The following is an 11,941-nucleotide window of genomic DNA, read 5'->3' as shown; positions in this document are numbered from 1 at the left end:
AGCACAGAATGGGAAGGAAGCGGGGGAAGTCTAAGCACCAGCCTAAAGCTTGGAGTGCTGATGCTGTTGCATATATCAGTAGGCCCTGTTCTGCTGCACTGAATCAATCTAGTCAGAAAACCTGCTAGAAGAGGACTGTGATTACCCGATCGATCAGAGATAGCCCCTTCAGAGTCAAAGTTCAAATTTTCGGAGCTATCCGCAGTGCCGATGGAAGCTTCAGACTCCAGAGTTTCGTCATCAGAGGCTCGGGGCTCCAGTGCAAGCATCTCAAAAGTCAGTTCCTCCCTGCAGAAAATAACCCTAGTTGGTGAACCAGGAAAAGGTGGAGAGGAAGTAACCAGTGCTGTGTAAGCAGGGAGATTCAGAAGGGCATTGTCTGGAGAGCTCAAGGGAGGCCATGCAAACACAGTGTCAAAAACAGAACACAACAACAAACAACTTGCAGAACCAAACACGGATATTGGGGTATCACACTGGGAGGATAGTGAAAATGTCAGAGCTGGAGTCCACACTGGAATCAGTCCACCAGTGGTCATGGAGGCTTCCACTAAAGGAACCATCAGCAAGAACATCCCAGCCAATCCAAGGGCTGTGGCTGGACATCTGGCAAGGGGCAGCTTCTCAGCCATCCCATCCCCAGACCAGAGTCTTAATGGTCATCACCAGTGCCTTGAAATGCACCATTGCTGAGGTGAACAAAAAGGCAGTACAGAATTCAGTGTAGGTGTTCTGTGCTCACCAGGCCTGGACAGAGCACATGACAGCAGTCTGGCTTGGGGGTGAGAAAGGCAAGGATGAGCACTGCAAGGTCCACATTAGAAAAGATCAATCTCAGACTCCTGGCCAGTCATGGAGGCGCATGGGCCATCTAAAGAAACCAGGAGCTGTGATTCATCTAATAGGCCCCAAAGGCTGGAGAGCCAGGTTAGCATGGGGAGGAGGGAAGGGCTGTACACCCTCAACAGCTGATGCAGACTGCTGATGTGCTGATTACTCTGAGTGCCTCTGCCTGCCAGCTAGCATCTCTCTCACTGCATCTGGGCTGAGTCTTTCACCCAGAACCCGATCAGCCAGACAGCAGCAGTAACGAGGCTGTAGAATCTCCATTAGAGGAGAAGGAATCAGAGCTGAGCGTCAGCAGCAGACTGATGTCGCCGCAGCTCAGAATGTGTCACCATCTCCCCTAGTGGCTCCCCACACACACTGGGCAGGAGGGGTGACTGGATGGAATCCTGACGGAAATGTATGTCAGGGCTCTTCAGGAAGAAGAGCATTTACTTAGCAGTAGCCTCTGGCTCCTCTTGCATAGGAAGGAACGAAACCAAGGACTACACTGCCAATTCCAGTCAGTTCAACAATACTTCACATTCAACGACAGGAACCACCGTTGATCTTCTAATGATCAGCACAGACACATCACCTTTCCCCATTGCTAACTGACATCCATGTAGTCTTTATTCCATACCAGTTCTAAAACTCTTTCTGGCAGCAGGCCTCAGTCTTGACCTGGAATTCCTTGCAAATGCACCCCTACCCTTCAGCACAAATGCACCTCAATCCCGACCTGCAACACTACTTGCCTTCAGTTTTGTGTCCCCACATAGTGCTGCTGATGTGCCTCACCCTGATGTGCAGACATTGCTAATCGCATAGGCGCCAACTCCGTGGGTGCTCTGGGGCTAGAGCACCCACGGGGAAAAATTAGCAGGTGCTGCGTACCCACCGGCAGCCAAGCTCCCTCGCCCCGCCCTCAACTCCTCCTTCGCTGTGTGCGCCATGTCTCTGCTCCTCCCGCTCCCTCCCAGCACTTCCCACCTAACAGCTGTTTGGCGGGGCTTAGGACTTTCTGCGAGGGCGGGGGAGGAGTAGGGATGTGGCACGCTTAGGAGAGGAGGTGGAGAAAAGGTGGGGCAGGGGCGGGGACTTGGGGGAAGGGGGCGAAATGGCAGCAGGCAAGGCAGGGGTGGGAAGAGGCGGGACAGGGGTGGGGTCAGAGTCAGGGAGGGTCGAGCACTCACTGGGCAGAGGGGAAGTCGGTGCCTAGTGCTAATTGTACAAAATTTTGTGAAGTGGAGAACATTTTTCAACAGCTATCAGAGTGGGACCAAATTTGTGTTCACCTGTGGCTCTAAGAGGATCTGAATTTAAGATTCCAGATTCCCAGCATTAATTGTCCACCTCCGGAGCACTGTGCCTTTCCACCCCTCCATTGCCCGTGACTCACTTTTCCTTCTGCAAGCTCTCGATCTGCTCAGTCAGCACCCTCTCCTCTTGCTGCATGGCTGCCTGCTGCTGATCTGTGACATCCATCTCCATAGCCTCCTCACTACTCACGGTCTCCTCAGAGACATCAGACACGGAGGGTAATCGCACTGAAACAGGAGATGTTGGACTGGGGAAGGTTCCACGCCTTAGACGTCCTTTGCCCTGCAGGTCAAAACCCGTATCAACAAACTTCATGCCATTATCGCCAAACCTTGCAGGCATCTCATGGTACATTTTAGACTGATGGCGTTCTTCCCCTCCTTTATCCCCAGTACCAAGAGTGGAGGAAACAACTTCAGCAACAGGTACTTAGTACATGTACACAGTCCACACCACCAGTTACAGTGCATGACATCCAAGGACACCTCAAAGCTCACAGAAGGCTGGCTGGGGGACATAAATGGTTTGTGTGTTCAGAGGAGGACAGATGAAACTTTTTAGTGACATGCACACTGGACTTCCAAAGTCAATTAAAGACACAGCAGAATGTATTTTTAGAAGCCCAGGCTGTAAGACGGGAAGCCTTCAGTCTGCCAAATCACAATGCTGGCTCGGGGTGAGAACATCCTGAACATTACACGCAAGACGTTGGTGTGCACAGTCCTAAACCATCCCATTCTTTGCGAAAAACAATCCCACTATGCACACAAAAGGATATGGATAACACTATCCAAGGTGAACATTCAGCTTAGTGGGCTGGGAAGTTGCTCTCCGTACACAACAAACACTAGGGAGCTCAAATGATGGTAACTGGAAAAGCCAGCTACAAAGCCATGGCTACACTTTTAGTCCTCGCACTGTCCATGGAAATGAGAGGTCCAATAATAAAGCAAGCAGAGAGGCCAGTTAAAGCACACACTAGCTCCTTATATCAGGGAAAGGGAATGAGGAGGCAGAGGTGCCACTGTCTGAAACAAGGTGAGGGGAAAGATGGCAGAGCAGGGAAACTATTCAATAGAAAATCTTTAAGCATCCTTCAGAGCTATGAATAACGACTAGACTGCTGATGAAGCAGTGCACAGCTCCAGCAGACTGGGTAACTATTCTGATACGATGTAAGCAGAGGCTCTATTATTTCAACTATAACAGTTTGAAAACTGCCAGCTAGTTATGTAAGAGGATTCTCCCTTGCTGTAATTTTTGGGAGGAATTTTCAGAAGTAGATAAGAGACTTCAGAGCAGAAGTCCTTTGGATTTGCAATGAGACCTGTATTCCTAAATCAACTTAGTTTCTTTGGAAAGCCCCACCTAGTGAGCAAGCTCAGTATCTTCAGATCTTCACAGACTCACTCAGTGCACTGTAACTCACATTACAGCTGCTGGCTCATTATATTAACTACAACTTGATCAGCAGCCCAGTATATAAATACGCCCACTTTCAATATTAGAACATTAACTGCAATGTTCTGTTAATTCCTAGGGGATCATAAATGTTACTATAGTATGTTTGCTGTCTTCGATTAGTGTGAGAATTACTGTGCCAATCTTCACACCCCATATACTGAGGATGCTGCAGTTCTACATGCATGACTCATGTGAACCAGTGGTTTCTTTCCCTACCAGGGCTGGAACTCCAATCCATTGAAAAGGAATTAGGAAAAAAGAGCAACAAAGATACTGTATGTAGAGCTGGGCTATATTTTACCTTTCCTAGTACCAGATGCCTCGGTTTGCCTCATGGGGACAGAGAAATAACAGGTTTCTTTGGACATAAGACACAATGAAGAGACTAATCTCCTCTCAGGTTCCACATGAATATGGGAAATTTTACCATTATGAGAAACACTTTGCATTTCACTCTTTGGATTCATAGAGTTTTAGGCCAGAAGGGATCATTACATCATTTAGTCTGACCTTCTGTATAACATAAGACATTACATTTCACCCACTTGTCCCTGTATTGAGTCCAGTAACATGTGTTTCGCTAGAGCATCTCTTCCAGAAAGACACCCTAGTCTTGGTTTGAAGACATCAAATTCTGGAGAATTTAAAACATGCCTTGGTAGTTTGTTCCAATGGTTAATCACTGTTACTGTTAGCAAAAATATGCCTTTTTTCTAATTTGAATTTGTCTGACTTCAGCTTCTGGTCATTGTTTCTTGTTTTGCCTTTCTCTGCTAGATTAAAGAGCCCTTCAATTTCTGGGATTTTCTCCCTGTAAATATAATTATACAATCAAGTCACCTATTGATCTTCTTCTTGATAAACTAAACAGATTTTGTTCTAAGTCTCTTTGTAATGGTTCCTCCCTTTTGCTCTGAAAGCAAAAAACAGACTGTTTTGAACGAGAATGTGGGGAAAGGTTGTTATTTTTCCCTAAGTGATGAACAGGTTTTGAGTTGCCCAAATCTCATTCATGTCAATGCAAATTTACTGCTAGAACTTCAGATGCTGCTTTGTACCACTTAATGATTCCTGAATCTACAGAATCTGGTGCCCCAATCACAACCCCAGCACCTTTCCCTACACGCTGCACTTTCTGCTGCTCCTCATCATGTATTTTAGGGACAGAGTGAGCAGATCCAGATGGGATTTTGCAGACTCTTTTTTATTCTCCCCCTTCTCTTTTGAGTTGGATGTCAGATTGGGGCATTTTGTTGTATCTGTCATTGCTAAGACATGGGAAGTGACTATCCCAATCCTCCCAGCACTGGTGAGGCCTCATCTGGAGTACTGTGTCCAGTTCTGGGGACCACATTTTAGGAAACATATGGACTATTGGAGAGATTCCAGAGAGCTAGAAAAATGGTAAGAGGGTTAGAAAACATGACCTGTGAAGAAAGGTTGGGCATATTTAGTCCACAGAAGAGAAGGCTGAGAGGGGAGATAACAGTCTTCAAATAAGTAAAAGGTTGTTATAATGAGGAGGGTGATCAATTGTTCTCCATGTCCACTGAGGCTTGGACAAGAAGTTATTGGCTTAGTCAGCAGCAAGGGAGATTGAGCTAAGATATTAGGAAAAACTTTCCAACTTTGAAGGATGGTTAAGCACTGGCACAGGTTAGCTAGGGAGGTTGTGGAATCCCTGAAATTGGGAGTTCTTAAGAACAGTTTCGACAAACATCTGCCACGGATGCTCTAGGTTTACTTGGTCCTGCCTCAGCATGGGGAGATGACCTCTTGAAGTTCCATCTAGCCCTACACTTCCATGATTCTATGATATTCTCCAGCAGCAGAGCAACCTGCTCTAGGGCTGGGGCCAATGCTGTTCCAAGGTTAGCCTCCAGGAGAGGCTCAACTACCACAGGATCATGGTCATGGTCATAGTCCAGGAGAGGCTCAACTACCATCATATCACCTCAATTCTGAAGATAAAGCATCACCACCTGTCCTCATTTGTAAAGGTAGTAACAATTCCAGTAGTCACCCATGTAGTAGTCATTCCATCCATGCCACAAGGCATTTTTTTTTTTTTTAAAACAGTGAGGGTGATTAACCATTGAAACAAACTACCGAGGGATGTGGTAAATTCTTCAGCATTTGATGTCTTTAAAACAAGAGCGGGATGCCTTTCTGGAAGAGATGCTCTAGGGTAAAAGTTACTTTAACTATATCATGTACATTAAAATCAAAAGCTAAAAGCTTTGTAGTCAACATAAGTGTGCCTTGGCTTAATGCCTCTGTTATTCACCTGAATCAATCTATCGCTTTGCCTTTGCTGAGAAAGGCAAAGGACACAGCCGCCCTTGTGTGTGTGTGTGTGTGTGTGTGTGTGTGTTTTAAAGATGGATAGCAGAATACAGGCTCTTACAGACAGATCCTTAATGAGAATGCTGCAGCACTGACATGAACATGAATGAAGGAATTACAGAATACATCGACCAACACAAGAAATTAATGGCAGCATAGCTCAGATTCTGATCTTCTAATCAGTCCCCAAATGCTCAGCACGGCTAAGTATGTAAAAGGGCGTGGCGATACTGTGGCTGTGAGTAAACAGGTGTGTTATCTTTCACATTAAAGTACGGTTTCAAAGACTGCTCTCCTCATCCATCACAACGTGACCATCCCGCCAAGCAAGAGGCAGGCAGTAGGTGCTTCTGATGGGTTACACACTGTAGCAGGAGTGAGAAAAAATAAAAGATCCATCAATTGGATCCATAAATTAAAAGCTGAAGGTTGGAAGTGCCGAGTTCTGAACATCACAGTGCATTTAGCTTCAGGTGTAGGGAGGGGCAAGAGGAAAAGTGGGGTCTCTTTTCCTGCTCAGTTCTCCTAGATTGCTCCTAGCACTGCACTACCCTGCTTTAGCCAGGCTGCATTAGCTGGGGGCAGGCGTCTGAGGGGCATCCATCCACTGTGGTGTGAAATGGTGGCAGAACTGAAGCAGCTGGAAGAACTCGGAGGGGTACTGTATATAAACAGACACACATGAGTAAAGGAAGATGTGTGAGGGAGGAAAGAGAAGGCAAAAGAAGGGCTTGGATGAAAACAGAAGGGAGGGAAGAAAAGAACAGAAGTAGCAGGTAAAGAGAAAATGAATGGAACGAGGAACACAATAGAAAGGACAAAAATGGCAAAGCTGACTGAAGCAGGGTTAATTAGAGACTCAGGAGAGAACTCTGCAACAAACAGAAGCCTCTGCTGGCTAAGTGATGAGGATTCCCCCTGCTATTTTCATTTGTTAGGGCTGACCCTCCACCCTCTTTGAGAAGGTTTCTGTGATTTGCCAGTTCAAATCACACCTCCGAGGAGCCGCATGCACGAGCAGTGGCGTGACTAGGAGAGTGCACACAGGCAGAGTACAAGAGCAGCCTTTGGAGAAGCAGACCAGTGGATTGCAGTAACCAATTGCAGTTGCTGAGGGCTATTTCATCAACCATTTGGCATCAGTTTCTACTCCTGCTCTAGTGCCTCCTCCCGGAGAGAGGGACTTTCGGGTGCTCCCTACTGAGAGAGAAATGAAAAGCCAGTCACTGGGATGGGTCCTGCAGAGGGATGAATGGGCAGAGTCAAACAACGGTCTGTGGCATGGTTCTTCAATGAGTGGAGGGTTACACACAATGATGGGATGCAGCTGTCATGGAGCGCAATGCAATTAATACATACCGGGATTGAATTGCGGGTTATGCTCATAAATCTAACTGCAATTAGTACAGGTTTCTGGATTAGAGAGGACATGAAAAGGAAAGCAGAAGGTTAGAGTGCACATGCCATTGCCCCCTTAAAAGAACTTCTAGAGTCTTTTAATGTCATGAGTGAGTCAGCTCTCTACTGCATCAGCAACAATGCACAGCTGAGCCACAAGCTTCGCAAAGTAACTGTTGAAGCGCTTGTTTGGAGCAGATTTAGCATTGGCTGCAGTTCACAAAGCAGGATTCCTGATAGGACATGCCACAGGGGATACTGGGTCTTTATAAATGGAGAGCCTGCTCTTCCTTTCAGCAGCACAGATCTGGGTTGACTGTCCTGTGATGAATCAGCCATTCTCTCTCATTCTATAAGCAGAACACAGCACACGAACAGCCTGTTGCTTGTTCGACTTACAGCAAAGGGGGACACAGGTCATTTCAATTCCCAGACTTTGTCTCTCATTCATCAACCCAGTTGGGTGTGTGAAAGCTAAACGAGATGGTATTCCAAACTCCAAATTCCAAAGGCAGTGGGAGAAAAGAAAGTGACCCTTTATAGGCAGCTCAGTTCAGTCCTCGCTGCTGAAGCCATTACTAATGAAGTGACTTGCATACAGGGAGTCAAAGCAAGGGCTTGGTTAAGGGCAGCTTCACCCCAGATTCCCCCTGATGTTATGTGGGAGGGAAACAAGTGCAGGGTTTTAACACAGTGGGCAGTATCAGACAGCAGGACACTGTGGGATTAGGAGACTTTAGTGCAGGAGTGAGGAGGTCATAAACAGAGCCAGCAAAGAGTTGACTAACATAGGATAAATTAGTCCAAATTTGCAAAACACATCCCAAAAATGTATGAATGAGCCTGTGAAATCCAGAGACCACGTTTCTGTGGCACTTTCCTTTAGAACTCGACAGGCACCATTCCCATTTCCTTTGGGCTTTTCTTTGGTATAAATGTGTGGCTAGGGAAATGCAGGGAGCCAAGTGCAGGGCTGAGGTTCAGTCTCTTTCTCGGCCCTGGATATGATGCTTTGGGAGGTGTAAGAGGCTAGGGAGGTTGAAATAGGCAGGAGGAGATTAGTCTGAGTGAAAAGGAGGGGAAAGAATGGGGCTGGCTTGTCAGTACCAAATTATTCTCTGACTTTCAATTTAGTACCATGCACATTCTTCTCAGTTACAACAGACACAGTGAATAAACTATGCAAATACGCAATAGCAGCATGGACACAAGATTTTCCTCCGAATTTTATGTAAAAAAGGAAGTTATGATCAATAACATGGCTGGAGAAACCTGTCCTCCTAAAATAAAAGAAAGGTCTGCTCCATTTTTTCCTGACACAGGAACAGAACCAACTACCAGCACAACACCTCCCCACCACGAATCTTACCATTGATCTGCGGATCAAAGACAGCCTGCTTTTTGCTTTGTTCTCAGCAAACTCCAGGCTGTTGATGTCCTTGAGACGAGCCCTGTATTTATTCATCTGCTCTACGACAATTAACTCCACACAGCTGCAAAAGGGAAAAAAGGAAGTGGTAAAATGGGAGCATAAACCTCTGGCTGTGTTTGAGCTGGACACGTCACCTAAGTACTAGAGCCCTACAATGCCAGAGAGGGGAAGGGACGTGTGCTCCAATTCTCTAGCTCCGTGGGCTAGAAATGAATGGTGTGGTTGAAATGCCCCTAATAGTGGTAGGCAGGGGAGCTAAACTAGAGGAATAAAGGGAGGGCTCCCAAAGGGCTCCACCAGGGAAACAGGTCCTTCCCTGGAAAGGAAAATACCCACCAAAGTTAGGAAAGCACAGCACATTCAAATGAAAGGCTGAAAGAATGGCCATTTCTGATATGCTGCGCTATCTACCTATATCTATTTGTAGACACACACACTTGTGCTTGTTTGCATCCAAGCTGGACAGGTAGTTGCCTGGCAATGACAATGATTAGGTGTCTGGGACAGATATTTTGTTTAATACCATCAGTATTGTTTTCTGGAAGAAATCCTTTTAGAGCTGTAATGATACAAGACGCTGTATATGAGTCAAGTTACAAAGAAACTCCTTCTTACAAGGAACCTTTAGAAGAGTGATTCAAAGTAACGTTCACATCTGTTGGCAGAAGAGTTGCTTCTAGGAGAAAGTCATAGATTTGAAGGCCAGGAGGGACCATTATGTTCATGTAGTCTGGTCTCCTGTATAACAATGCCCATACAATTTCATCAAATGATTCCTGCATCAACTATCCATCCTAGGTACTTATCTAACTCCCAGTGCCCTAGTATCTGAGCTTCTCACAATCTAACCTCTTTATTCTTAAAACTCCAGTTGAAGTCAAAAATATCCCCGTGGGGCTCCATTACAAACCCTCCCCACCCATTGGATGATGATTCCCTATTTACAATTACTTTGGAGATATCAGTTAGCCAATTTTCAATCCTTTTAAAATTTGCTGCACTGAATTTGTATGGTGTTAATTTTTTTAATCAGGATGACTTGTGGTACTAAATCAACTGTCTGATTGGAATCCAAATCTACAATGTCAGCGTTGTTACCTGTGTCAACCAAACCTGGCATCCAATCAAAAAACAATATCAAATATGTTTGACAAGATATATTTTCCATAAAAAAACTGCGTTGACTGGCACTAATTACACTGCCATACTTCAATTCTTTACTGACTACATTCCACATCAGCCTTCCCATGATTTTGCCTGGGACGGATATTGAGCTAACTGGCCTATAGTTACCCAGGTCATCCTGTTAATCCTTTTTAGACACTGGCACATTAGCTTTTTGTACAGTCCTCTGGATTTGTTACTCCAGGATTTGTTAAATATCAACATCAATGGCTCAGAGAGCTCACTGGCCTATTCTTTAAAAGCTCCTGGGTGCAGGTTAGCCAGTCCTGCAGATTTTAAAAGGTTTAACTTTAGTAGCTGCTAGTTACTGATGGAACAGACAGTATTTCATTAAGGCAATTCCTTTGCAAACCAATGATGTGTTTGTAGCTGTCATTCTAGCACACATTTAAGTGCATTACTCAGGGATCATTTGACTGTCCTGACATGACCTCATTACAGGATTTACGCTAGAAGTTATGATGCTGTATTCTTACGTGGTTGTTTTACTGATGTCCTGAACGCTCTGCAGTGGGTCTGTTGTGTCAGGACAGCGGAGAATACAGGGAGCAAATACAATGGCCAGGGCATTAGCTGACATTCGATTGGTCTCTTCCTGCAGGGCAATCCTAAACAATAAACAACAAAGCAGCAAGGGTTAAAGGTAACTCCAATTCACCTAGCACTGGCAGGAAATACCAATGTAGAGAAACAGAAAAGAGCACAAAATACAAATTCAGAGTAAAGCAGGGAGAGGAGTGCTGTATATACACATGAGATCTGGAGGCCATTGCTAGGAGAAGCTTTTCCACAATATTATATATCTTTGAAGTGAAGAGCTTCAATTTGTTATATCTGGTAAGGAACTAGACCAACAGGTAGCTCTACAAGGATGTAAATATTATACCAGACAAGGGCAAAAAGGTAAAACAATGGACACTGAGTGAACCATGCAACATGCCATCATGCTCTCTAGGAAGTCTTTTGTTTTGATTTACTTAACCTATTTTCCAAAAAGTAATAGATACAGTGCATGTTTATTACAGTAGCAAGCTGCTCACTTAGCCATCATTAGCTATCCCTTAGGCACAGCACAGATGTGTCTAAATGCATGTACATGGCAGGAATCTTCGCAGATTGTAACACAGTGACTATAGCCTGAACTAAATATTGTCTAAGCTCATGCAAAAGCATCACACACAATCGCTAGAGCCTCAATGTTCAAGCTAAAGGGTGCAACATGTGGCAGTACTGTGATCCACTGCAATCTTACTGCATGCCTCAGTGGGTTAGGGCTATGGAATGGAACCATGTGGTTGTAACCAGCTGAGACCTACAGTGGTTGCCTTCCCATCAAGTCTGCAACATTTGTAGCTATTATGAAAGGGAACGTGTATATAAAAAGAAGAACATTATTGTCATTAAGCTGTCCATGAGAGCATTGTCTGAAGAAAGAACTCTTGGGTCCAGAGTGTTAAAGCCATTTCAGAATTTAAAGCACTCCTTTGTGAAGTTTCACTCCCCTTTTTTCCTACAAAAATACTTGGATCACATAGGCCCATGTTCAGGTACTCTTACTCATGTAGAACAGTACGTTGCTCCAGTGGAACTACTCATGGAGTAAGGTGGTACTCATGGGGAGTAAGTGTATCAGAATCAGGCCTCTAGTGAGGAAGGAAAAGAGGAAGACTGGCTGCAGTATGATGATCCCATGCTGAGGTCTGCCATTACCTCACAAGGTGAAAGATGAGGCGTTCCAGGGTACTGAGGTGGGTGCGAGAAAGCTGATCAATGACAGAGTACACGCCTCGGATGGTCTCCTTCCTCTCCTGCAGGCCTGGAGAGAGCACACACAGTTACACACACTACAGGTAACTTCCCCTTTTAGTGTCTTCTGCCATCTTCACTTGTGAAGGCAGTGTGAATGGCCCAGTACAGGGGAGCTGTGCAGGAAGCCAGCGCACAGAGACATGCATGACAACTCCCTCC

At 45.3% G+C, this 11,941-nt stretch overlaps 1 protein-coding gene across 2 annotated transcripts in view; it reads right to left on the bottom strand.

Annotated features, from left to right (window-relative positions):
* Nucleotides 1–11,941, bottom strand: part of MYO9A (myosin IXA) — a 398,158-nt gene that overhangs the window by 2,156 nt on the left and 384,061 nt on the right. Inside the window, exons 38-43 of one of the 2 annotated variants that reach the window (XM_084641695.1) lie at nucleotides 11,684–11,789; nucleotides 10,450–10,581; nucleotides 8,726–8,849; nucleotides 7,318–7,371; nucleotides 2,228–2,430; nucleotides 146–288 (exon numbers count right to left, since the gene is read on the bottom strand). In XM_084641695.1, coding sequence (XP_084497821.1) covers nucleotides 146–288; nucleotides 2,228–2,430; nucleotides 7,318–7,371; nucleotides 8,726–8,849; nucleotides 10,450–10,581; nucleotides 11,684–11,789 — 762 coding nt within the window. The remainder of the gene's footprint in view (nucleotides 1–145; nucleotides 289–2,227; nucleotides 2,431–7,317; nucleotides 7,372–8,725; nucleotides 8,850–10,449; nucleotides 10,582–11,683; nucleotides 11,790–11,941) is intronic. The other variant, XM_084641696.1, reaches the window with a different exon arrangement.

Source organism: Lepidochelys olivacea (genome assembly GCF_965140295.1).
Source record: "Lepidochelys olivacea isolate rLepOli2 genome assembly, chromosome: 10".
Classification (NCBI taxonomy): Eukaryota; Metazoa; Chordata; order Testudines; family Cheloniidae; genus Lepidochelys; species Lepidochelys olivacea.
The sequence above is the reverse complement of the archived record's forward strand: the minus strand, read 5'-3'. Positions and strand labels throughout refer to the sequence as shown.